Source organism: Vigna unguiculata, chromosome 10, assembly GCF_037176805.1.
Source record: "Vigna unguiculata cultivar grain cowpea cultivar isolate G323 ecotype 2 chromosome 10, ASM3717680v1, whole genome shotgun sequence".
Classification (NCBI taxonomy): Eukaryota; Viridiplantae; Streptophyta; class Magnoliopsida; order Fabales; family Fabaceae; genus Vigna; species Vigna unguiculata.
The window spans coordinates 15,838,183-15,866,017 of NC_140801.1; the positions used below are offsets into that span (position 1 = coordinate 15,838,183).

The window sequence follows — 27,835 nt, forward strand, 5'->3', positions numbered from 1 at the left end:
GCTTAAGCTAAAACTTCTCGCTTAAGCTAAACTGACAAATTTTCACTAGTTTCAACATGTAAAAACACAAAATCCCAAACAACAAAAATTTAAGAAAACACAACCACGTTGTATAAAACGTTGGCATCATATTTCATGCTTTAAAAAGGGTAAACAAATCAATCATGGGAGCATACAAGCATTTAAACAACTCTGTTGTCAATCTCGCTAAAGGTAAGGAGCTCTCGCTCAAGCGACAAGGGTCTTTCGCTCAAGCGACATGGGTCTCTCGCTCAAGCGACATGGGTCTCTCGCTCAAGCAAAAAGCTTTCGCTTAAGCGAGATTGAAAGAAACACGAAAACAAGCTGGAGAAGAAAGAATATGAGTAGAAGAACAACTTACTTGGAGCATAGAATGAGGTTGAGCTGACTTGAATCTGAATGAGCTTCGAACCCTAGCAGAGCACTATTTGAGGGGAAAAGAGAAGAGGAGTAAGGTGGCTAATTTTGCAAAGTGGACAAAACATGAGAGGGTTAGGCTCGTTTAGAGATTTTGGGATGTCCTATGGGCCAGCTTTAGGCCCAACTGACTAAGAGAGGTCCTTAAATTTTAGGACAGAATTAAAGTGGATCTTATAATAATTTATCAAGAAAGTAAGATATGTTTCAACCATAAATGGAGACAACATAAAATAAATTAAAAGAAAATAAAATGTACAAAATGAAAAGAGTAAAACAATGCATTACCTTAAAATGATTAAAATGACGATTGAGCACTCGAAATGAAACGAGATTTTCTTTATGTATATCAATTGTGAATATTACAAAGGTAAAATCTTTTACTTATAGTGGTGTTATTACAAGATCGAGATGTCATCTGTAAAACTACACGGTCTTCTGCGCTAAGATTTTCGATTTGTTTAAATAGATCTTAATTTTGAAGGAATGGTGTACGTACAAAAATACTATAATCCTAAATATTTTGACAATTGAACAATAATTAAACAAATATTATATTAATAAAAACCATTAATTTAACATAATTGAGCAATAATAGCCTTAAAATACTTAAAGTAATTATTTATTTGTTACTTTTAATGACTTTACTTACATTTGAGTGAAAGATGAGCATGTTACCCTTAATCTTCAATAATTAATTTTATTAGTCATTTGATCATAATAATAATTTATACGCTCATTATTATTTGATTAATTATATAATTAGCATCATATATATATATATATATATATATATATATATATATATATATATATATATATATATATATATATATACACACGAATATGCTCTGAGACAATATCGACCTTATTTCTCCACCACACTATTTATAATTTTGGGATTCTAAATAATTTTGGTTTCCGAGGTTGTATTCTATACATTGGCTTAAACCTTCTCGGCTTTCGGGTCCAGCAATACAATACAGGTAACATAAGTATAATAGAAAAATCTTCTTAAAGTTTTAAAATATAGAAGAGAAGTAAAAGATTATTATGAAATTGATCCGACATGCTTATGCCACCCCTATATATGATCCTATGATTCTAAAATGAAATTCACAAAGAGTGTTTTCTCATTGTTATAGAAACAATGTTGTCATTACTTCTAATTCTTTGTCTTAGTCTTCCTTATTTTTTCTCATTCTTCCTCAGATACCTCAAAACTTTGAATAACCCATCACTCCCACCAGGTCCCAGAGGCCTTCCCATAATAGGGAACCTTTATCAGCTCAATAATTCTTCTCTTTATCTTCAGCTATGGCAACTCTCAAAAAAGTATGGACCAGTATTTTCCCTTAAATTAGGTTTAAGGTCAGCCATTGTTGTTTCCTCTCCTAAACTTGCGAAAGAGGTAATGAAAGATCATGACCTTGAGTTTTGTGGGAGACCTAAATTACTTGGCCAACAGAAATTGTCTTATAATGGGATTGACATTGCATTTTGCCCATACAACAGTTATTGGAGAGAAATCAGAAAAATTTGTGTTGTTCATCTTCTTAGCTCCATTCGTGTCTCTAACTTTTCCTCAATAAGGCACTTTGAGGTCAAGCAAATGATTAGAAAAATATCAATGCAAGCCTCATCCTCCAAGGTTACAAATTTGAGTGATGCCCTCATGTCCCTCACCAGCACTATTATATGCAGAATTGCCTTCGGGAGAAGGTATTGTACGAGATTTGTAGAATATAATTATAATTGTTTTTATTGATAATTGACATCAAAGAAAATTAAATGGATCCTTTCTACATTTAATACATAACAATATTATATTTTTATCTAATTTTTATATTTTGTAAAATAAATTAATTTAATTAACTAATATATATATATATATATATATGTATATATATATATATATATATATATATGTATATATATATATATATATATATATATATATATATATATATATATATATATATATAAAGATGACTTTAGATATTAGGGTATAAATGAGAGATGGTTACACTTCTAAAAATCATTTTCTAAATTTTATTGTTTTTAAAAAGTATTGCATTTTTTTATCATAATGTGATATCACACCATATACTTTTTAGTACAAGATTGATTATAACTTTAATAAAATGTTTTACTAAACTCTACTATCATATATTGGTCGACTTTCCACCAGGTATGAAGATGAAGGAACAGAAAGGAGTAAGTTCCATGGGCTACTGAATGAGTGTCAAGCCATGATGGGCATGTTTTTTTTCTCAGATTATATTCCTTTCTTGGGTTGGATTGATAGAATCACAGGACTGCGTGCTCGTCTTGAAAACAATTTCAAGGAGTTGGATACCTTCTACCAAGAAGTGATTGATGAACATATGGATCCAAATAGAAAGACACCAGAGAACGAGGACTTGATTGATGTCTTACTTCAACTCAAAAAGCAACGTTCGTTTTCTGTAGATCTCGAAAACGATCATATCAAAGCTGTGTTCATGGTAAAAGTTCTTTTCTCTGTCTCTTTTAATTTATCTACTTGAGTAACAAAAACCGGCATATGACACGAGGAAAAAAAAAACACTGAAGAACATTATGTGTTTACCCATTTGAAGAACACCACCTTCTAAGAAAACACCCATATGCCAGTCCTCGAAACCAGATTAGTATTGTGACAAAGTCAATACAAAAGAAGAAACAAAATACTCATATGAAGCCAAGAATGAGACCAGCCGACACCTCCATGTTGTTTCACCATAGAAAATGGTAGCTCCTAATAATGTAGAACTCCCTTCCCTTAACCTATAAGTGAGACTGTTACAGACTCAGTTTTCACATGTCCTTGTCAACAAACCAGGTAAACCCGAAAGAGGACACAAAAGATGGACGTCAAACTCAAACTTGTACAGCCAAACCACAACTATGTCATACACAACACTACACCCTTTTAACTTGTGTCAGAGGTGGTAAAACGGGTCATTTTTACCGTTTTCGCTTTGTTGCTTGCCAGAAACAGATTAGGACAAAATAGGTTAAAAATCTTGATATACTTCATAAAAATCTTGTCTAGGAAACTAATGTAGGATCATAGGTTTTCTAAATTTCTATTTCATTTACAGTTTTTCTTTAGTATTTCATTTTTTTTATAAATACTATAATAAAAAGAAAAAAACTATAAATGAAAGTTTTTATCTCGTATATATGAATGCTGAAAAAATATCGTACACATCGATATGAAAAGAAACTATTTGATATGTGAAAACATAGTTTAATGTATTTTTCTATTATTTCTATAAGATTCTATCTAATCTTATAGAAATAATAGAAATTTATGGAAAAAAATATGTTTCATTTTAATTTTAAAAAAACTTGTTCGGTGAAATTTGAAATTCTTATTAAGGCCATTCTGAGTAAAGAAAAGGCATAACCTTTTTTCTTAGTTCAAGAACAAAAAGATTTGATTGGAAATATTCAGAGATTCTGAGTAAAGATGACTATAGCACATGATTTATTTTACATATATATATATATATATATATATATATATTAAAAACATATAAAGGAGCTAAGGTCCATATTATAGGACATTCATCATATGTGCTATGATTGCTACACGTTACCAGTTATTCACAAACTGTTACTTGCATTAAGTTAACTATTGAGTTTAGAAATGACCAAATTTTAGGTCTGCTCCCTCCTAGAATTAGCTTCATTAAGAATACCTAGGTAGACAAAACAGAGGGATAGAGGTCTAAAGTTCAAGATTTAGGCTTGTTTGATATCTAACATCAATTAAAATATAATTATATTATAATGTATAAGTGGCTATAAAACTATTTTTTCTAAATTGAATTTAAACTTAAATTATACCGCTTTAATATTCATTAGAGTCAATTATTAATTAACATGATATAGTAGGCATTAAGAGTAATATAGCATTAAAGTAATTCCTTAATTAATGTGATGTAATAGTCATTAAGAGTTTCTCCTCGTAAGATTCCTTTCCTAGAGATAAGTGTAGATTGCATTTTAAAAAATCCAATCTAAATCTAGTCCAGATCCATATATTTATATCAAATTTTGAATTTAAATCTATTCTTTTTATAAATTTTAAATCCAGATATTTGGATTAAATTTTCGATCCAAATTTCTAGACCCATACTTTTTAATAAAAATTAATTTTTTTATAAATTAAATTTTAAATTTAAATCTATATTTTGTAAGAAAATAACTATTTCATCTAAGACATATAAAAAGAAAGTTAAATAATATATAAAATATTAAAACATATAATAATATTATAATTTAATAATATAAAAGATTAAAGATTATATATTATATAAATTATTATAAAATTTAAGAAAACTAAAATTATCTGAATAAATATAATATCCATTCAGAAAAAAAAAAATCTAATACTATCTCGTACTGCTACTAATTCTCGCACTGAGAAATAGTTTTCCTTGACAACATACTTGAATTGCTACTAATTCTCTCTTCTCACCGTTGTTTAACCTTCACTTCTTCCACTTTTCTCATTTACACTTCCACAGTCTTTCCAGCGTGTGAAACAAAATCCAACAGAAGAATGAACAAAAAGAGAAACACATATTAGGTTTAAGATTTCCAATTAGGTCTACATTTGTTGGCCACTAAAATTTTTGTGTGAATAGCATAGAAGAAAGAATGAAGAGGATTTAGGGTTTATCTTGAAATTTTGAAACAAAGAAGAGAGTTTATCGCAAAAAAAGTGTCAATTTTCTTAAGATTATTTTGATCTGAATATAATTTGGATTGGAAATTTAGATTTTTCAATCTTTTAAGTTAAACAAATATCTGTTTTGAAAAAAATTATAAAATATGAATAAAATATAAAAAGAAAATTTAATTAAATGGATCTTTAATGGACCAGATCAGTGCAAAAGTAGATCAGATGGTTCAAACCCTACTCCTCAATGTTATAGCCCTCCACATGCTTTCCTCATTAATCCACTCAAGCCTTCCACTGGCACCGTCACAATGCATTCCCTAATCTAACTCAAGTAAAACCCTATTCTAACATATATAGCAAGAAATCATACATTAACTTTTTTAGTCTACTTGATTCATCCCCGAACTTGTTGCCATAAAGACACTAGACAATGTGTAACGTATTTCTCCTCCAAGAGGGTGCTTTGTCAATATTTAATGGAAGAAATCTTTTCATTAAACTCTCAGTACCTTTCAGACAATTTTTTACGCACAACTAATAAAGAGATGGGTCTATAGTCCCTAAGTTCCACACGGTTCTTTATCTTCACTATTAGGGAGATAAATCGAGTTACAGCTTCTTGCTAGGATGCCATTCGAGTGAAATTTCCCAAAATAGGCAGAATATCATCCTTAAGCATAAGCCATAAGTTTTAGATAAATTTTAAATAGCACCCATATGGATGGGATCGGGGACTCTGATTGTTGGTAAAGCCAACAAATCACGTACAAAAGAACATTTTTTTAAACGTGTATATTTATTGTCTTTAAGAATTTATCTGCAGTGTGTTGCATAAGCCTTTTAGGATATAACAGAAACTTCCGAATTTTTCGAGAATTTCATAATTAACAAGAAAATACTAATTAAAGAGTAAGTAACCTAAGATAATAGAAGAAAATAAAAGTGGAGAGAAGGGAGCTTGAAGAAAGAAAAGAAAAGGACACGAGAGGTGTGTTTTAGAGGAAACACAAGATACTTATTTATAAGTGTGAATGAGGAGTTGTGATGGGCATAAAATCCTAGGGCTTGTTGGGATAATTGTAACAGTTCAACAATGTTCAACTAGTTGTCATAACACTACAAGAAAACTATCAAATAATGACCAATTTTATGACCAAAAAATATGTTTAGAGATCAATTTAGAAACTAATTTAATAATTAGAGACTAATTTAGAGACCAATTCTTTTGGTAGCCAAAACCTAGGTAGTTAAGGTTAAGTGAACAATTTAGAGACTAATTCATAATAGAAATTATTTTAGTTATCAATTATAACTTTTTGAAAGTACTTTGGTTACCAATAATTTTTAGTTTATAAATTGATATCTAAATTGTCCACTGTAGTGACTAATTATTTTTTGTCACTAAAATTGGTTATTTATGAAGGATTTTCTTGTAGTGTAACAGGCTTGGTAATTATTCGAAACGAAAGCAACCAGATTTCAATATCCGAAACTGCACCAACGTTATCTTTGCAATATTAAAACATCGTTTTTATAACTATCATCCACATATTGCAAAAATAAGAAAAGAATGACTGAATAAAATTCTGGATCTCATATAAGATGTAATGCATTAGAGCTGGTATAACAAGCTATATGAACCAGTCTTAGATTGAGAAACTTAACACAGTGTAGTTGGTATATTAAGTTATATGAACCAGAGATACTTGTGTGTTAGTGGTTTATCAATCACAAAACAACCCCACAATCCTTGTTGTTGTTGTTGTGTTATGTTTACTAGGCCATGAGCATGCCCGACATTCATGAGTGCTCTAGAGATCATGTCAAGATCTCATACAAGTGGCCCCACCCGACACTCATATAGGTTCGAATATTAAAATCATTAAAAACCTTGTTTAGTTAAATTTCTTACAGCTCATATATCCTCTCAATAATGCAGTTTCTAGCACTTTCACATACACACCATATGAACATAATTGATTTAAAATCAATTAAGTGTTATTAGAACTAACAACTGACTTGGTTTAAACCACATGAACCTTATTCATGGGATTTCCAATAACAAATGTTGGGTTATTATCATTTGTTTGTTTGCATTCCACTTAAGTCTCATTCCTTCCAATGTTTCTAAAATCATATTTCTTCCCAGGAATTTTGTCAGTATTGTAACCATTTTCCATAATAATTGAGAATAACTATGTGCATTCCAATAGTGACAATTGTTTTAGTACACCTCATAAGAGTTGCGGTCAATGATAATTTAAATACACATTCTTCATCTAACCCTCTGTGATTCCTTTTAAAGATAAAATCATGAAGGAGTTTCACTTTCCAAAGTAGACAATATCTCAAATGCAGTGATTGACCCCTAATAACATTAACTTAACTAAGTTAAGGTTGGATCATCGGTGCTGTCTGACGAAGATGAGGTTTCAAAGACAAATCCTTGTTTCCCTTAGACCTCCATTGGAGGCTATGTAGCACAAATATTAACATGGACACTTTGACAAGTGTAGTCTCCAATGTAGGATACAGGGAAATTGATCTTTGTATTAGATATTTTGAATTATTTAAATTAACAACTAATATTTATGTACTCAAAATAATATATAAATAAGGATAATCGTATATAATAATCTAAACATAGTTTCACCTTAAATAAACAAATCTAATCCATCTATCTAACAAACAAAAAATAAATAAAAAAAGAGACAATTCATTTAAGACATTTCCTCCATTGAAAAATACATTTTATGTGAGATTTATTTAAAGACAAATTACCAACTCTAAAAAAAATTACACTATATATTAGGATATTAAATAAAAACATTCTCAATAATAATTTTCTGAAAATGTTTTTGATCAGTTATGAACTGTTGATTTCTTTTTTGCAGAACATGCTTGTAGCAGCAACGGATACAACTGCTGCTACAACCATATGGGCTATGACAGCACTATTAAAAAATCCAAGGGTAATGAAGAAAGTTCAAGAAGAAATTAGGAATTTGGCAGGTGAAAAAGATTTTCTATCTGAAGATGATATTCAAAAGCTTCCCTATTTCAAGGCTGTAATAAAAGAGACATTAAGACTGCATCTACCGGCGCCCTTACTCGTGCCAAGAGAAACAAATGAAGCATGTATTTTAGAGGGCTATGAAATTCCAGCCAAGACAATAGTATATGTGAATGCTTGGGCTGTCCATAGAGACCCTAACACTTGGAAAGACCCAGATGAGTTTTTTCCAGAGAGGTTCTTAGATAATACAATAGATTTTCGAGGGCAAAATTTTGAGTTCATTCCATTTGGTGCTGGACGTAGAATTTGCCCTGGTTTGATAATGGCAATTGCTTCATTGGATCTTATTCTGGCGAATCTTCTCAAGTCATTTGATTGGGAATTACCAGCCGGAATGACAAAGGAAGATATTGATACTGAGGTGTTGCCAGGAATTACTCAGCACAAGAAGAATCCTCTATGCGTTTTGGCTAAGGTTCGAATCTAAAAGTTTAATTAATAAAAAAGTGTGTAATATTGTGTTTTGATGTTGTTTGGTGTCTTTAGTTGCATGGAGATAATATTGTGTTCATAAATGATGTCATGTCCCTATTCCAAAATATGTTTTTGTATAATTAAATTTAGACATTGATGGTTGTTGTACAATGAGATGAGAGACATGTCCCTCTTTGTATGAATGGGACAACATATTCAATAACCTATACATATTACTAGCTGGTGAGATCAACAAGTCCTCTTTATTAATAATGATAGCTTCACGGAGAAATACAATCACAATAATGGTTTTATCCTTATCTTCTCTTCTGTTATTATTTTCTCTACCCCTTGATTTCTCTCATTTGAGGATCCGCACTCATTAATCACATGTCCCAATTTACTACAACAGAAAAATGTGATCAAAACATGGCACCTAAGTGTTCTTTTGTTCAACCAAAACAATACCAAAATTTGATGGTCGTTATGATCATTGGGTGATGAATAATGTATTGTGTAATTCTGAATCAGGTTCCATCTTGAATTCTAAATTCCAAATCAATTTCTAGTTTTATTGCTTTGCTTTATTGTTTTTCTTTACTTTTAGTCATTTACACTTTCTACCAATTTACAGTTTTACATATAATACAACAAACCCATTTTCAAATTATGAATTAGAATCGAATCTTGAGGAATGATCACTTGATTTTCCTCTTTACACTTTACTAGACTCGGTTTTTTGATAAAGAATTAAGTGTAAGGAATCTAAAATGATCACTGTAATCCAAAAGTTCATAATGAATCATTGGTAGTCCGGAGTGAAGGTTGAATCGGTCTTGACTTTAGTTTCAGAAAAAACCCATTTTTACCTTTTTAATTCCTTCAACCCATTTTATGTTTTCCAGTTTTACAATTTGTTTAGCATCGCTATTGTGTTTCTTAATCTAGTTTAATGTTGGTAAACCTGTTTAATCATTTGATGCAAGTTTTGTTTCAGAATTCTTAAAACTTAGAAAGTTAGATAATTTTGTTCAGTTTTTTTCGCCATTATTCTTACTTTGACTTTACATGTTCTTTTACAAAAAGTTTTATATTTTAGGTTTCTTCACTGTTTTGGGTAGTTATAGGAATTAATTCCCTTCATATTTCCATGATGTTTTGCTCATCCCTTACTCATTTTACATCATTATAATCTCATTTTGCACATTGATTTGAAGATTCCATTCATCATTTGCCAATATGAAAATTGTCACTGTTTTAGCACATCTATTTTCACTATTTTTAGTTTCTTTACATGAGTTTCTTTCATCATTCTACACTACTTAGTATAGTTTACATTTCCACCATCTTTTATATTAGTTTTCATGGTCAAACTTCCACAAATTAGATACTAAATTTAGAGTTCCTTTGGTTCATACTCAAGTCCTTATACTACACTAAGGGGGATTATTGAATTTTTTTTTTTTTGATTCCTATAGACTAAGTCATTTATGTTAGTTTTTATTATAAAATTGGCAAGTGTACCAAATCATATAAGTAATAAAGTTGATGTAGGATTATCTTGTTCCTTTTAGAAGATTAATGAATATGGTGATGATTGATTAAGAAAACAAAGGAAATCCCCACTGGACATTAAGATAGCAAGCTATCTAGATGTGAAGGTTCCTTTCCAAGGATTTAGAGAGGAGGAGAATGGATTGATGAAGAGTATGAAACCAAAAGGAAAAACATATAATAGAAACAATATAAACCAAGAAGAGTAAAGAAACATAAAATGAAAAACAAGGGAAAGGGGAGGAATGGAGGATTCACGCCACTACAAGGCTAGGCTAGAAGAAGCCATGGCAACCTTGAAGATGAGTGGTGTATGCTGCCACTTGCCAAGGCAAGATAAGGCTTGAAAGAACTCCACTCCCTAAGGAGGAATGCTCTCACAAAAGATTGAAACACAAAGTATATAATTTCTCCAAAATGTTCAACCCTTGTACAAGTGTAAGAGGTCATTTTAAATAGACAAGTCTAGGAGCCCCTTAGCAAAACAACTAAGTTAAAGGATTACAAAAGAAACCTACCATGTTCTAGAAAGTAGGTCATCCTAGGGTGCACATGGGTGAATTTTCGTCCAAGCCATCTAGGTGGCAAGTCTTCATGGCCAAGGCTCCCAAAAGAGGGTTCTAGAACTTTCTAGAAGACTTGGTGTCCAAGGTATGTGGGCCTCCCCTTTCTAGATGCTTCTAAAAAGTCTTGTTCCTCTCTCTCTTCCTTAGGACGCCAAGTGTCTCCTATGTGGTCCTCCTCCTTTCTTATTCCTACAAAAGCAAATTAAGGAATTTATTAGCATGTTGGTTTAAGGTTAAACTAATCTTTTGAGTCAACAAGTCAACCCAAAGTCAAAGTCAACAAGTCAACTTAAAAATAGTCAACCAAGCCAACTTAATGGAATTTTAAACTAAAGAAAATAAAAGCAAAGGAAGGGATCAAGGAACTCCCTTTCTTCTAAGCATGTGCCATGAGCTATCATCATTGGTAGAGATCAAGCCTTCATCATTCTCCTTTTGTTGGAGAGAATATGACCTCAAATTCTTGAAGTCTTTGTTAATGTAGGATGACTTGAATTGATGAGAACTTTCTTCATCTTTAATGATTCCATCCCTAAACTTGGAGATGCCCTTTTTCTTTGCAATGCCATTATCCCTTTCTTGCTTGTGTTTCTGTTCTTCTCTCTTGGTTTGGGAAGAGAATGAAGAGTGATGTTGCACCTCTTTGAAAAACTCTTTTTGTAGGCAAGTAACTCCTTGGTGAAAGCTTGCCTTTTTTCTTTTTCTTTTTCATCTTTTATTTTATTTTCACTACAAAAAATCATGTATATAACGATGTTTTCAATACGACGGTTAATTAAAACTGTCACTTTTCGCAATATAATACGTCAGTTTGATAACAGTCATAATGTACATGTATAATATGGCGTTTGTAACCACCATCTTTTACATTGTCATATTATATTTAAAATTGTGTCATTTGGAAATGCCACTTTATATAAAATATTATTTTTATAATTTTATGAAATTATTTCTTGTCCTACTTTTGTCTCGATACCTCCTTTTTTTTTTGTAAAACTTTGTTCCCTCTCTTTTCTATTTCATTTTCCCACTCAACAATTTAATATTTTTTTACCTTTCCAAAAATTTTTTAAGTTTCCAAAATCACGAGACCCAAATGACTGAACCCAGATCACTTCCCTCTCACTTCACTCTCTGCGTTCACTCTCTTCTCGTTCGCGTCTTTCTTCTTTCTCCTCACTTGACTCTCTCATTTCTCATTTCACTCTCTTCTCGTTCACTCTCTGCGTTCACTTCACTTCACTCACCTTTCACTTCACTTCACTCACCTCTCAGAACGTTCCCTCACCTCTCCGTTCGCTCACCTCTCCGTTCGCTCACCTCTCCGTTCGCTCTCCGTTTCTCCTTTCTCCTTTTCTCCTCTTCGTTTCCCCTCTTTCATTTCACCTCTTTCTCCTTTCTCCTTCCTTCGCCTCCATTTGCACCTTCATTTGCGCCTCAGTCCACGATTGCCGCCGTTCGCATTTGCTCGATTGGGTTATTTGGTTCGATTGCTCGCATTTGCGCCTCAGTCCACTCCTTTTCTGTTTCTGGTATGACATTCATCAAAGTATTGCTGCGTTTTTGAATTTAATCTTGCCTATTTTTGATTTGAGTGGCCAATTTTATGATTAGGGTTTTCTGTGCGAGCAACATTTTTGTGATTTCTATACCTTGTCAAAATATCTTGAATGAATGAATGGCTTTATTTCTGTCGAGCTTGAGTGGCATTCGCATATTGTGTTGATTGCATTTCATCTTCATATTGTACATAGTTCGCCGTTGTTGCTTGTGCTTGCGGATCACTTGTCACTTGCAATTCTCAGTTTTTGGGGTTGGATTTGAAAAAATCCTGGCAAACTTTACAAACAAGTTTAATATTTTTTTCTTTTTTGTCTTATCATGTATATTTTAGTCCATTGTTCCAGATACAAATGGATTGGGTTGAGAAGTGACTATTTGAAGAAGTGAATAAAAAATCAAGTGCTAGCTCACGGTTATATGGTAGACTCGTTTATTAACATCCATTGGTGTTTGATCTTTTATTTAAAATCTATTTAAGCTATGGTCACCAAAAAAACAGGGCTCGTGCTCAATTTATTTATTGACTTGGATGGAGCGTTAATCTTATCCCCAACACAAATTACGGCTACCAAGATTTCTCCTCCTAGTATCTTTTATTTTTTGTATAACTCACATTAATTAAGAAATGTTAATTGCCAAGTGGCTTCATTCGTGAGATTTATAAAAGAATTCTATCAAGGTTAACATCTCTATGTATGTGATACTGTCAGATGTGTTGGTTATAAACATGATATGCCATGTTTATAGGTTGAGAATTATTTACATGTTTTATTCTGCTACATTAGCTGCATAATTAGACTAATTTCTTCAATGCATATTGTTTTCATATTCTGTATTTTTGACTGAAATTTATTAACAAACGTTATGAAGCATGTGATTTGAGTATGATTTGTTCTGAAGGGATGAAGACATGCAACAAGGAAGATACCTAACGTAAAATTGAGAGTTATTCAATAGTCAACTTCAAAATACCACATGAAGATGTGATCAAAGAATGTGTTTTCAGTATGAAGTAGTAGCCAAATTATAGGAGCTATTTTTCAAAAACAACAGCTGTTTTATTTTGTCAAAGACACAGGTACGAATCTTTCTAGATAGTCATCATTAATTTCCAATAAATAAGGTTGCGGTTGCTGTATTGTTTAATCATGGGTTCTTCAATATTTAAAAATCTATATGTACACCACAACCCATAACAAAATTTCCAATAGAAATGTTGTGTTTGCTCGTGTTTAATTTCCTTTTCCAGTAACCTGATAGAGCTGAAGGTTTTTGATGAAAGTATTTGAAAGGAGACCCAGTCATGTGGATAGTAACAGTTATTTAAATTTTCTTGATATAGTTAGATTTTTACAATAAAAGATCTATGAATGGAGTCAGTGATATGCATGTTTTGTTGAAACACACTACATTAATATTCAGAATCACAACATCGCACATCCAACAATGTTATTGGTTCAGAAAACAATATTTAAGTTTTTACCTAATTTTAGATACCAGTTTCTTCACTTATGACTTATTGTTTACTCTTTACGTTTTCAACATTTAATTCTTGCTCTTCTTCATCTTCTTTTCTTTTCCCTTCTTTTCATTTACCATTCGGTTTTTTTTTTTTCATGTTTATTTATTTTCCTTGACAACTTATTTCTTTGCCATTTTACAACTTCCGTACTGTTTTACATTCTTGTATTTATGTTTCAAAGTGGTTTCAAGTTGTATGAATGTCTTTAAGTTTGAACCATCTAACATTTCGAAGTTATTTTCTTTCTTATACGTCCATAATTTCAATTTAAAAGTATTATTTTTACATATATTCATTGCATTTTGTGTCTCCAAGTTCTTGTCTATTAACAATAAACTGTTTTAAGTAAGATTTCAAATTCTGTCAAGTTTAAGTTTATAAATAGAAAAAAAAATTCTTAATTAGAATAAAATAATAATTATATTTATTAACAAATATCAATCGTTGATAAAAGGAAGGTGATACTTCATATATAATATATCATAACTAAAAAGATATTTCACTTTAATTTCATTTAATTAGTGGTCATAAACGAAATTTGACGTTTATTCTGGGTATTAAATTTAGCTAAACCATTGGTGTTTGATCTTTTCTTTAAAATCTATTTAAGCTATGGTCACCAAAAAAACAGGGCTCGTGCTCAATTTATTTATTGACTTGGATGGAGCGTTAATCTTATCCCCAACACAAATTACGGCTACCAAGATTTCTCCTCCTAGTATCTTTTATTTTTTGTATAACTCACATTAATTAAGAAATGTTAATTGCCAAGTGGTGGAAGCAAAACACCTTAGACTTAGGACATTTAATGTTGTCTTTTTTTCTTAGACGCTTGAATATTTTAGAACTCTTAATGTTGTCTTTTTTTTTTCAAATGCTTGAATTGGTACTTTGATGTAGTTATGTTATATTGACAATGAATCAATTTAGTTTATCAATTTCTATTTGATATAATTTTTTATATATTTTAAATTATCATGAAAAAATAATTTTATCGAATTATGAAAGTATAAGAAATATTAAAAAAGAATAAATAATTAAATATTAAAATTACGTCATTTGATACATTTGATAATGACGTAATTAATCTCATAATAAATTGTAATTAATTAAACTGGTGACATTTAAAAATGTCATAATATAATGATAATAGTGTCAGTTAAAAGTGTCGTTTTTCACATTACATCTGTCATCCAGTAAAAATATTACGTCAGCTTTAACTGACGCTTTTTGCCTCGTAAAACCGCCACTTTATACGTTGTATAAAATGACGGTTGTTGCGGCGGTTCATCTATAACCGCCGTATTATACTTTGTGACGGCAAGAATTACGACATTTCAGGAAACCGTCGCTCAAGTAAAAAACGACAGTTAAAAATGACGTAAATTACAAAAATAAACGTCGATATTTACATGTTTTTTTGTAGTGTTTTGTCCTCATTTTCTTGTGGAGTTGGGAGAGGTAGGATTGTGAACTTCTTTCCTAGGGAGGAGAAAACATAGGTGTTTGCATGGCCATCATAAACAACTTTTCTATCAAATTGCCATGGCCTACTTAGCAAAATATGGTTGGCTTCCATACGCACAATGTCACATAATACCTCATCCTTAAAATTGCTAATTGAAAAGTTAATGAGGACTTGTTTAGTTGCTTTTATTTCTTCTTCCTTAAGTCATGATAGCTTGTAGGGTTTGGCATGAGGAATGGTTTTCAAGCCAAACTTGTCCACCACCCTTGGGCTAGCCATATTTACACAACTTCCACTATCTATGATGAAGGGACATATCTTGTCATTGATAAGGCACCCCCCATGAAAAAAGGTTTTGTCTTTGAGAATGATCAAGTTCTTTGGGAACTTGCCCTAGTTGGCGCCTTACCATTAACAATCCACTTTCAAGGTGTTTAGTCCTTTCAATTAAAGAAGAAGAAGTGTGGGAAGAAGTACTTTTAGGGAAAGGGGAAGAAAAATGTTCACTCTCATCATCACTCTTCTTTAAGACCATTGTCCTCTTGATTGGGCAAATCAAAGCAATGTGTTTATACCCCAAACATTTAAAACATTTAATTAACTTTATCTTTGAGAAGTGGAATGGTGAGTGTGACCACTTGGTGACTTATTTTTACTTGATGGTGCTTGGTGAGACTTAGAAGGAGATTTATCATGTTTCTCTTTAGCTTTTCCCTTCCATGAGTGACTATAGTAGTGGTTGGGTGAGTAACTCTTCCTTGCCCTATTCTTTCTTTTCAAATGAGTTTCAATCCTAAGGGCAAGTGTGAAAACATTTTGAAGAGTGGAGTACTCATACAACTCTACTTGGTCTTGTATGTCTCTCCTAAGACCATTCCACAAACCTTTTTATTTTTTCTTTATTAGTTTCTTTTATTCCAACCCTAAACATTTGAGACTCTAATTCTTTAAATTACTCACTCACACACATAGGACCTTGGTGAAGCCTTTGGAGCTTCAAAAGAAGTTCCTTCCTATACGAGGGAGGAATAAATCTAGCGCGCATAACAGTTTTAATGTCCATCAAGGAAGTCGTGGGTGGCCCTTAGTCATAATTTTTACAAACTTTATGCCACCAAGTTTTGGCATACTCAAAAAATCCTAACACTACTAGATCAACTTGTGTTTGATCCTTTACATGATTTTAAATGAAAATTTGTTCCACTTGAACTTCCAATCAAGGTAGATTTTGGGATCACATCCACCATAGAACTTAGGAATCTTTGGAGTTTCCTTCTTTTGTGTTGGTTGGTGATGGAGCTTGGTGGAGACATGAAGCTCCAAGTGCAACGGAAATGATTGAGGAAGCATGGAAGAGTGGAAGGCAAGTTTGTAGGTTCTTTCTTGCAATGGATAGGTGAAAGGATGAATGATTTAGAGGTGGTTCTAGCCTAGGAAGGGGGCTAGAGGTAAAGAGAGTAAGCTCTCTAAAAGATGACTCTCAAGTGGCAATAGTGAGGAGTGTTCTCAACTCAAAGTGTCTATTGCACAAAAATTCAAGAATGAGTACAATGCTGAAAAATTAAGGCTTTTATACTCAAGCCATTACACATGAGGAATCTTGACCCTTGGATGAGAAGGAGAAAGCATCTTGGCCTTTGATGCTAGCTTGGAGAAGAAGGCTTCATCTTGGCCATTGGATGATGCCTTGGAAAAGGAGGAAGCATTCCTAACCCTTGGATGCTTTGGATCCATGAGGTGTAGGAAGAAGTGTTGACTTACACTTAGTCCACCTTGGCTCTTTTGATAGCTCATGGCCAAATCTCCTATTGGGCTTAGTCAAGCCCAATTTTATCAATTCAACTACTCATTGTTTGACTTATTATTCTAGAAAGCAAAGCCTAAATAATGGGCCAATATTGTTGCTATTCTTTTACTCTTTGAGACACCTCTTCAAATCTTCACATCTTCTTTGGCCCATGTGAAGAGTATGAGAAGTCCATGTGGGTTTGGCCCATCTTGAATGAAGCCCAATTTGATTTTTTTAGCATGCCCCTTGTTAGTGGGCCTCTTGATGGGCTTGGGCTTGAAGGTGCATGTGGGCCATGTATTGGGCCTTGAGCATGATTTGGGCCTAGGCGTTGACCCAAGCTATAAGCCTTGTTGGGATCACATCAGTTGGCGCCTAGAATGCTCTCTTTTCTTAGTCTCTCTTTGGAATGGTTGCGATTGTTGTTGAATTTGTTGAATTTTTGTTGCATTTGTTTGATGTAAACTTGAAGGGTTCTTTCTAAATTTTCTCTATCTTCTCTTCTATTAAGCTGCATTTCTTGTAAGATTTTACCAATGTCTACCAATGCACCTTGATTGGCCATCGGAGTCACCATCTCACTTTCCTACAACAAAACTCAAAATCCGAGAAAAGGAGGTGTTAGTGACAATTGGTAACCAAACCCGAGACCAAGTATGGTCCAAAGAAATTCACCCAAGTGTTTAGATCACTCTCCCCCAAAGCAATAAGGGAAGGCTACACTCAAATCCACCAAAAAGGAGTGAAATGCTTTCAAAGTTTTTGGAAACCTTTTCAAGACAAGTTCAAGTGGCTTGGCCACTACACTCAAAGGAAAGCAAAGGAAGAAAACTATTAAGAGAAAACAAAGAATCTAAAGACAAGCAATAAAAGTACTTAAAGCCAAGAAAGCTAAACTCTAAGGAAAGGATATCAAGGTGACAAAAATTTAAATCAAAACAAGCAAGAAAAGCACATGAAAAGACTCTATTGGAAAAGTACTTGAACTATAAATCACCAAGTCTCAAATCATGCATACACCAAGAAAGATCATAACCAAGTTTGAAGCATGGAACTAATTAGCCAATATCACCCAACACCCAAATATGAAAACTAGTAGCATAACACTCAATGGAAACACAATTTTGGGTGGCTTAACACTCAATGGACACTTAGTTCCCAAATTTTTAGGCTAAAATCAAGTTCAAGGAGCATATATCAAACAAGACATAAGGTGAATGCAATATTCAAATACTTGGAATAACAAGAACAAGAAAACTTCAAGCTAACATATGACATATGACTCAAGCAAAAGTTAGGCACATTTAAAGACTCAACATGACATACACAAAGACATAAATATGTAACTATCATGCATTTAAACTCATGGATTGAAGCTTAATGACTAAGCATCCAAAGACATGTTATCCAACCACATTTAGGAGCAAAAGAGTCACAAAACCGAAGCCAAAATTGCCACAACATAACCTGAAAACATTGTTTTTCGTATTCTCGACAGCTTTGACCTTTGCTCACTCATTTGATCATAACTCTCTTCACAGAACTCCAAATGCTTTCATTCTTTTTTTTGTTGGAAACTAGATTCGCAGAGCTTTCTTTTGATATAAAGAACGTTACTTTTTGACCACTGAGATAACTGCAGTATTGTTTTGAAAATCGCACACGTTGCTGCCAGCACTGTTTTTATGTGGACCATTCAAAGATAGCTACACAAGACAATATTAGAACATGAAAACACCATATTCAAGGACAACCTAAGCTCTAGATACCAAATGATGTAGGATTATCTTGTTCCTTTTAAAAGATTAATGAATATGGTGATGGTTGATTAAGAAAACCAAGGAAATCCTCAATGTGTTTAGTCCTCTCATGAAAGACAAGATTAGATCTGATATGAAGAGCAACTTGATTGTCACATATAAGTGTCATTTGATTAATGTCTCCAAACTGTAACTCTTTGAGCAACTGCTTAAGCCAAACAAGCTCACAAGTGGTTGAAGCCATGACTCTATATTCTTTTTCTGCATTAGACCTTGCCACAACACTTTGTTTCTCGCTTTTCCAAGAGATCAAGTTACCTCCAATGGAGACACAATATCCAGATGTAGATCTTCTATCAGAACGAGATCCTACCCAATTAGAGTCTGAATAACAAACAACTCTTGTATGGTTATTAAAACCATATAACAACCCTTTTTCAGGAGATCCTTTAATGTACTTTAGTATATGAATGACTGCATTCCAAAGATCTTTGCACAAAGAATTAAGAAATTGGCTTACCACACTGATTACAAAGGAAATGTCAGGACAAGTAACTGTAAGATAATTCAATTTCCTAACTAATCTTCTATATTGTTCGGGATCTGACATAGACTTCCCTTGATTTTATAGAAGTTTAGTATTGGGATTCATGGGTGTCTCAACAGATTTTGAATTCATCAACCCAGTTTCTTCCAAAATATCCAGTGCATACTTCCTTTGAGAAATAACAATACCATATTTGTCGGACTGTGCCACCTCAATACCCAAGAAATATCTAAGTTTTCCAAGATCTTTGGTCTGAAAATGACCACAAAGATGTTGTTTCATCTGAGAGATGCCATTGTTATCACTATCGGTAAGAATGATGTCATCAACATACACTATAAAGTAGACACATCCAGCACTTGAGTGATGATAAAAAAACTGAATGATCTGCCTCACATCGAGTCATACTACATTGTTGAACAACATTTCTAATTTTTCCAAACTAGGCCCTTGGAGACTGTTTTAGGCCATATAAAGATTTGCGAAGACGACATACCAACCCAGAAGACTCCCCGTGAGCAACAAACCTAGGAGGTTGCTCCATATAAATCTCTTCTTGCAAATCGCCACTGAGGAATGTGTTTGTAATGTCTAGTTCATAAAAAAGCCACTTTTGAAGAGCCGCCATGGCAATAAATAGACGAACAAAAGCAATCTTCGCAACTGGAGAAAAAGTATCACTATAATCCAACCCAAAGATTTGGGTGTAACCTTTGGCCACAAGACATGTGATGAGTGCGTATTTTTGCCCTCATTCAATGTTTAATTCTAGGTATTTAATTGAATTTGTGTGCTTAAAGAGTGATTTAATTGACAATTCTGATAATTAGCCTATTTGAACTTGTATGATAAAAATGTCTTAAAAAGTGATTTTTAGTTGCATAAATTATTTTTTGATATTTTAACGTTTGTTGATGCAGCTGAAGTTAAGATTAAGCTTATTTAAATGTGGGAAAATAAATTGATTGAAATTACAAAACACCTTTAAATAAAGCTGAAATTAGCAAGTTCTAGAAAAATCACTTTTGTACCCCAAACATTACTTATACATTCCCCTTTTTCCCAAATGGGTCTCACAAAACCTACTTTTGCACCCCTACCTTTGTCTATTTGCACCCCTTTTTCCACTCATAAAATAGATGCACTCAAATGATGCCATGTGGCAATCCTCAACTTTTAATCTCCTCTACTAAAAAATCTGAGCCAATAACATGTTGCCACGTCATCATCTTCACCTCCTTCACGCATTTGCACCATTGCAATCACAGCGTCGCACCACCATAGTTTCGTCACCATCATTCACGCAACAGGAGCAGTTCGAACCACGCACCTGCAACCATCACGCAACCTCCTTTTTCTTCGGGAAGCAGCGAGAGCAAACCATCTGCAAAACAGCAGTCCGTGAGCCAGCAACCACCTCGCCGGAGAAGAAAATGCAACCACCACCACGAGCCAGCGCCGACAACAGAGGAGCAGCCGTCATTACATCTCCAATCTGCAGAAACTCTAATTCTGGAGAGAGAAGGATCTACCACGTGTCAGTCTGCTATTGGACAATCAAATCTGGTTAAATATTCAAATATGGTCAAGGACTGGTCAAAGAATAGGGGTTTAACTACAAATATTGATATTTTTGGATGTCTCTGCAAATTTGGACTACATGATTAAAAATGGCTTATTGAGAAAATTAATGCAAATATTATTTGGTGATAATTTATCAAATATCTTTAAATAATTAATTTATTTAATTATATCATAAATTATTAACCAACTATATTTGTCAAATAGTTTATATCTCTCCAAATATCTTTGAATATTTATCTTTATCTTTATTTTAAAAAGATATTTGAGAGACCAAGGGAGAAGCAAAGAGGACAAGCTCAGGACTTCGGAGTTTTGGAACCCATAGGGGGGCCTAATTTCGTTTCCTTTCTCTCTCTCTATTCTTCTATTTTTATTTTGCATTCATGGAGTTCTAAACTTCTTGGGTTGATTCCATTGTAATTTCTTAATTGGATTTTGAGGTTAGATCAATTAATTTCTTTGTTCTTTTTATTATTGTTGAGGTTTTAATCCATCTATGTCTTTTATCTTTGAATCACATAAAAAGTAATGATTTTAAATCTATATGCATGTTGATCATATGAGTTCAAGGGTTTTTAAATCTAATTGAGACTTTACTTTGATTTTATTAAGAAACTTTCATGTGATTAAATGAGTTTTTACCAATAATTGAAACTTTACTTTGGTTAAAGGTATTTACTTTAACAAAAATTAATCGAGACTTTACTTTGATTAATTAAGCTTTTTATTTCGTTAGGAGATAAAAGAATAGATATGATTAGGCATAGTAAAATTTGATTGAGAATGTACTTTGATTGAATTTAATGTGGATAATCTAAAAGTTCTGACTTTTAATTGAGACTGTACTTTGGTTAAAAGTGAGAACGCCAACAAATTAATTGAGACTTTACATTGATTGATTTGTAAATCTACGACAATAATTAATTGAGCAATAATCTTTAGATAACCGATGATGAATCTATTTTGAAAAAGTAATGGAATCAATCTATTTTCTTTGCTATTATTTTTATTTCTTTTTATCTTTTCTATTTCTTTCTTGTTTATCTTAATCCTCCCATATTTTGACTATTTTATTTGACTAACTGTTTTGTATAGATTTTATAAGAACTAACTTGTTAAAAATCAATTTCTTGTTCGTTGGGAGACGACTTAGGGTTAACTTTACCCTTTCTATTTCCTTAACTACTATCTTAGGGTTAATTTGATCGCGTCAACGACAGCGTTATCAAATTTGCAACGTGATTTGAGATGATCAATAGTACCATCAGGTCCAACTTTAATAGCAAAAATTCACCTACAACCAACAACAAATTTCTTAGAAGGTAATGGGACAAGTTCCCAAGTTCCACTATTATGAAGAACAATTAGTTCATCGAGCGTGGTCTGATACAACCCAAGATGGGCTAAGGCATGACGAACAAATTTTGAAATGGTCATAGAAGAAATAGATGAAAGACAAGCATAAAATGGTCAAGATAACCTATGGTAACTTAAAGCAATATAATAAGGAGAGGGATTCCATGTGGAACAAATACCTTTTCTGAGGGTGATTAGAAGGTCACTCGGTGGAAGGGGAAACTCAGTTGTCGGATCCAGAGGAGACACAATATTTGGCACTTGAGGTAAGTCACTCGTTGTTTGTTGAGGACGATGGCGGCAACTATAAACTTAAAAGAGGTGGTGGAGTAGAAACTGACGGCGTACAGGGCACACTTGGAAGATCACATATCATAGGAATATTGACAGGACTAGAAAAATCGACGATATTAGGTGGAAACTCAATGGAATGAGAAGAACTTTTATAGTAAAAGGAAGACTCATTGAAGATGACATCTGCACAAACAAAATAGCGGTTAAGAGTAGGAGAAAAATACTTGTATCCTATTTGGGATCTTGTAAACCCTAAAAAAACACATTTGTGTGATCGAGGAGACAATTTATCAAGCCCAAGACTAAAATTGTGCACAAAACATGTAGACCCAAAAACCTTGAGAGGTAATGGATGAAGAGGTTCATGAGGAAATAAAATGGAATGAAGAATTTTATTATTTAAAACCGAATAAGGCATGCAATTAATAAGATAATAGACAATAAGACCAACATCACCCCAAAAAGATTGAGGAACCTCACCATGAATTAAAAGAGTGTGAGCGATTCCAATAAGATGTCGATTTTTTCGTTTCGCCACCACATTTTGTTGAGGTGTATATGCATAAGAAGTTTGATGCAGAATGCCATGGAAAGCCATAAATTGTTTAAAAGAATTGAAAAGATATTCATGACCATTATCATTTTGCAAAATTTTAATAGTAACACCAAATTGTGTTTGAATTTCATTAAAAAATGATTGAAAGATATGAAATAATTCACAACAACTCTTCATTAAAAATAACCAAGTACACCGTGAATAATCATCATTGAAAGTAACAAAGTATTGAAAACCTAGACTAGATTCAACACGACTAGGTCCCCAAATGTCAAAATGAACTAAGGCAAAAGGGGATGAAGCACTGTGTGTGACACTATAGGAAAAGGAACTACGACTATGGTTGCCTAACTCACATGACTCATACACCAACTTGGACAACTTGGAGAAGCCAGTAACAAACTGCTTCAACTTGGCAAGAGTAGGATGACCTAACTGAACATGAAGAAGAATAGGTGGAGACTCCATAACTATGCCAAGATGAGAAGAAGGGTGAAGATGATAAAGACCATAGGACTCACATCTAGTGTCAATCACCTGTCTCAAACTCCAGTTTTGTAAACAAACAAAAGATTAGGTAAAAGAAAAAAACAAAATTAAGAGCTCAAGTTATACGACTAATGAATAATAAGTTAAAAGGAGACCCACGGACATAAAGAACATTAACAATGAATAAAAAAGGAAAAAGATCGACAGTCCTAACACCATGAGCTAAAACACGAGACCTATTAGCCATTGTAACAGGGTAAATTATCCAAAGAGGACAAAGAGGAAAATAAAGATATGTTACTAGTATTGTGATTGGTGGCACCTGAGTCGAACACCCAAGGACCAACAAACGAAGATTAAGTCAGACCAACAAAAGATGTACTTGTGTAGGCAAGAAAACCGCGATCGTTGCCTGATTTCTTCAACAAGAGTAGAGACATGAGGTAATACTTCATTAAATTCATGAAACGGCCAGGTTCGTTGAAGCATGCGATATCTTGCATCCATGGTCAAGTATTTGTATAAAGTGCCTGTGTTAGTAATTGCATTTGTACAATGAGACGATGATCAAAGAACCTTGTGGCAATAAGGAATTCATATTTAAGCATTTAATTGAATGAAGTAGCTTGGTTGAATCTCTTTAATATTAATTTATATGGTAATATTGTTACGAGGTCACCCTTTATTTTTGTGCTTGGTGATAATTGTGTGACTTGTCACATGTGAGTAGATGATGTTCCACGTGATGTTGGAGACACATAAGGACGGAGAGATTGCCTCTATGGGAATTTTATTATAATTATCTATGATTGTAGTATTTATTTCAATCGGTTTTGGAACTTGTACAACTATTATGGTTTTCGTGCATTTGAATTTAAGCTCATTGGTTAAGTTTTAAATTTTCCTGCATTTGGTAATAGTAATTCATGACGAATCGACTTTTAATTCTGAATTATTTATTTTATTAAGTAATTTCCAGGAACAAATTTGATAACGCTGTCGTTGACGCGATCAAATTAATACTACTAAACTATAGCAACGTCAATATTGCTAAGATAATAGTCAACAAAATAGAAAGGGTAAAGTAACCCAAACTCGTCTCCCAACGAACACGGAATTGATTTTCAACAAGTTAGTTCTTATAAAATCTATACAAAACGGTTAGTCAAATAAAATAATAAAAATATGGGAGGATTAAGATAAAAAAATAAAATAAGATAGAAACAATAGTAAAGAAAATAGATTGATTCCATTGCTTTTTCAAAATAGATTCATCATCGGTTATCTAAAGATTATTGCTCAATTAATTATAGTTGTAGATTTACAAATTAATCAATGTAAAGTCTCAATTAATTTATTGGCGTTCTCACTTTTAACCAAAGTACAGTCTCAATTAAAAGTCAGAACTTTTAGATTATCCACAGTAAATTCAACCAAAGTACAGTCACAATCAAATTTTACTATGCCTAATCATGTCTATTCTTTTATCTCCTCACCACATAAAAAGCTTAATTAATCAAAGTAAAGTCTCAATTAATTTTAGTTAGAGTAAATACCTTTAATAAAAGTAAAGTCTCAATTATTGGAAAAACACATTCAATCACATGAAAGTTTCTAAATAAAATCAAAATAAAGTCTCAATTTAAAAACCCTTGAACTCATATGATCAACATGCATATAAAAAGAACAAAGATGATTCAAAGATGAAATCTCAATTTAAAATCATTACTTTTTATGTGATTCAAAGATGAAAGACATAGATGAATGAAAACCTCAACAATAATAAAAAGAACAAAGAAATTATTTCATTTTAACCTCAAAATCCATAATGAAATTACAATGGAATCAACCCAAGAAGTTTAACAATCCATAGAATGCAAAAGTAAAATAAAAATAGAGAGAAAAAGGAAACGAAATTAGGCCCCCTTAAGGGTTCCAAAACTCCGAAGCCCAAGCTTGTCTTCTACTTCCCCCTCGGTCTCTTTATATAGGACTTGGATTGGGCTTTTCAGTTTCTAAAATCTCTCAAATATCTTTAAAAATAAAGATAAAGATAAATATTCAAAGATATTTGGAGAGATATAGACTATTTGACAAATATAGTTTGGTTAATAATTTATGATATAATTAAATAAATTAATTATTTAAAGATATCAGATAAATTATTAACAAATAATATTTGCATGAATTTTCTCAATAAGTCATTTTTAATCCTATAGTTCAAATTTGCAGAGACATCCAAAAATATCAATATTTGCACTTCAACACCTCTTGTTTGACAAGTCTTTGACCAAATTTGAATATTTGACCAGCTTTGACCACTTTGACTGTGCAATGACAAGATGACACGTGGCTGTGTGATTCTTCTTCTTCTCCAGTGACGTGGCTGCGACAGTGCAGGTTTCCGACGAGTAGAGCAGATGTGTCAACGCTGGCGTTAATGGTGGAGATCTGATGGTGCGTGACTCACGGTGTTTTGCAGGTCCGTGGAGTGCGAGGTTGAGGAGTATGTTGCAGTTGCGAAACAATGGCAACGGACACGGTTCCAGAGTTGTGGTGGCTGCCGTGATTGGTGCAAGTGCTACCGACGAGACCCATGGCTGACGGTGGTCCGACGACAGAAACATGGTGAAGATGGAGGCTAGGGTTTCTGGTTGTGTGGAGAAGAAGATGATGACGTGGCAACATGTTATTGGCTCAGATTCTTTAGTGGAGATTAAGCCCACGTGGCTTGTGCTGGTTGGCCAAGTTTAAAAGTGGAGGATCGCCACATGGCAGCATCTGAGTGCATCTATTTTCTGAGTGGAAAAAAGGGTGCAAATAGACAAAGGTAGGGGTGCAGAAGTAGGTTTTGTGAGACCCATTTTGAAAGACGGGAGTGTATAAGTAATATATGGGGTACAAAAGTGATTTTTCCAAAATTTGCTGATTTTAGCCTTATTTAAAGGTGTTTTGTAATTTCAATAAATTTATTTTCCCACCTTTAAATAAGCTTAATCTTAACTTCAGCTGCATCAACAAACGTTAAAATATCCAAAAATAATTTATGCAGCTAAAAATCACTTTTTAAGACATTTTATCACACAAGTTCAAATAGCCTAATTATCAGAATTGTTAATTAAATGACTCTTTAAGCACACAAATTCAATTAAATACTCAGAATTAAACACTGAATGAGGTCAAAAATACGCACTCATCTTTTGCACTCCTGAGCAAAATTGAGCAATTCCAAAAGGTGTTCTGAGGTATTTTATTTCACATCAACAATGGATCAAAGGAATGAACCTTACTTGAGACAAATCAATATTCTAGAAATCAAGTTACCATGCATAAACAAACGGAAAGATTCTATTTTTCACACATGAGTTAATCTTTTGAATTTACAAGACAATCAACTATGAAAGTTAAATGTGTATTTCTCACCAAAATTCACTCAAGTGTTTTGGCTTGTGTTTTCACTCAAAATACTCATGCAAGTAAACACTCATAATACTTAACAAGACTCTAATATTCACAAACTTTCAGAAAATATGCATTCAAAGATCATGAGGACTTTTCACAGGTTATAGTGTGGCCAAGGCAAAGGTAGGAAAAATTTTAGGATTTTTGAGTTTTTGAAATAGTAATGTAGGAAGAATAATGGAGCATAATTTCAAAAAGAACTCTTTTTCGTTTATTGCTTGTTGCTCTCTCTCTCTTTTTTTTAGAAAGCAATTATTTTTTTTTTATTTCAGCACTTTTTCATTAACAATTTTTCCTTTTGCCATTTTTATTAATTTGTGGATGAGGTACTCACCCACACACTTTATTCCTCAACCATTCCTGAACACAATCCATTAGCTCCTTCTTTCTTCCTAAGGTAGAATATGGTCTTTTTTCTTTTCAAGGTTATGCAATAGGCTTAAAACAAGAAAAAGATGTTTAAAGCTCAAAGGGGATACCAATGGATTAATATAAGGGTGGCTTATTTTGCCAAGTAGCTAAACACAAGAAATGTCTCAGTCATATCAAATCATGCATATTCACCTAAGATGCAAAACAAAAGAGTCAAGCTAAACATTTAAGTATAAACAAACATGAGCAAGTCACTCAAGAAAAAATAGGAATGACATATGGCAGTTCATCCTTTACATTAAGGCTCA

General features: G+C 32.9%; 1 protein-coding gene across 1 annotated transcript; it reads left to right on the top strand.

Moving 5' to 3' along the window:
• The first annotated feature begins 1,588 nt into the window (after positions 1 to 1,588).
• Positions 1,589 to 8,866, top strand: LOC114165100 (cytochrome P450 83B1-like). Its single transcript, XM_028049756.2, has 3 exons — positions 1,589 to 2,160; positions 2,630 to 2,945; positions 8,050 to 8,866. Exons 1-3 carry the CDS (start codon positions 1,589 to 1,591, stop codon positions 8,656 to 8,658), a joined length of 1,497 nt encoding a protein of 498 aa, XP_027905557.1. The 3' UTR covers positions 8,659 to 8,866.
• Positions 8,867 to 27,835: the final 18,969 nt, after the last annotated feature.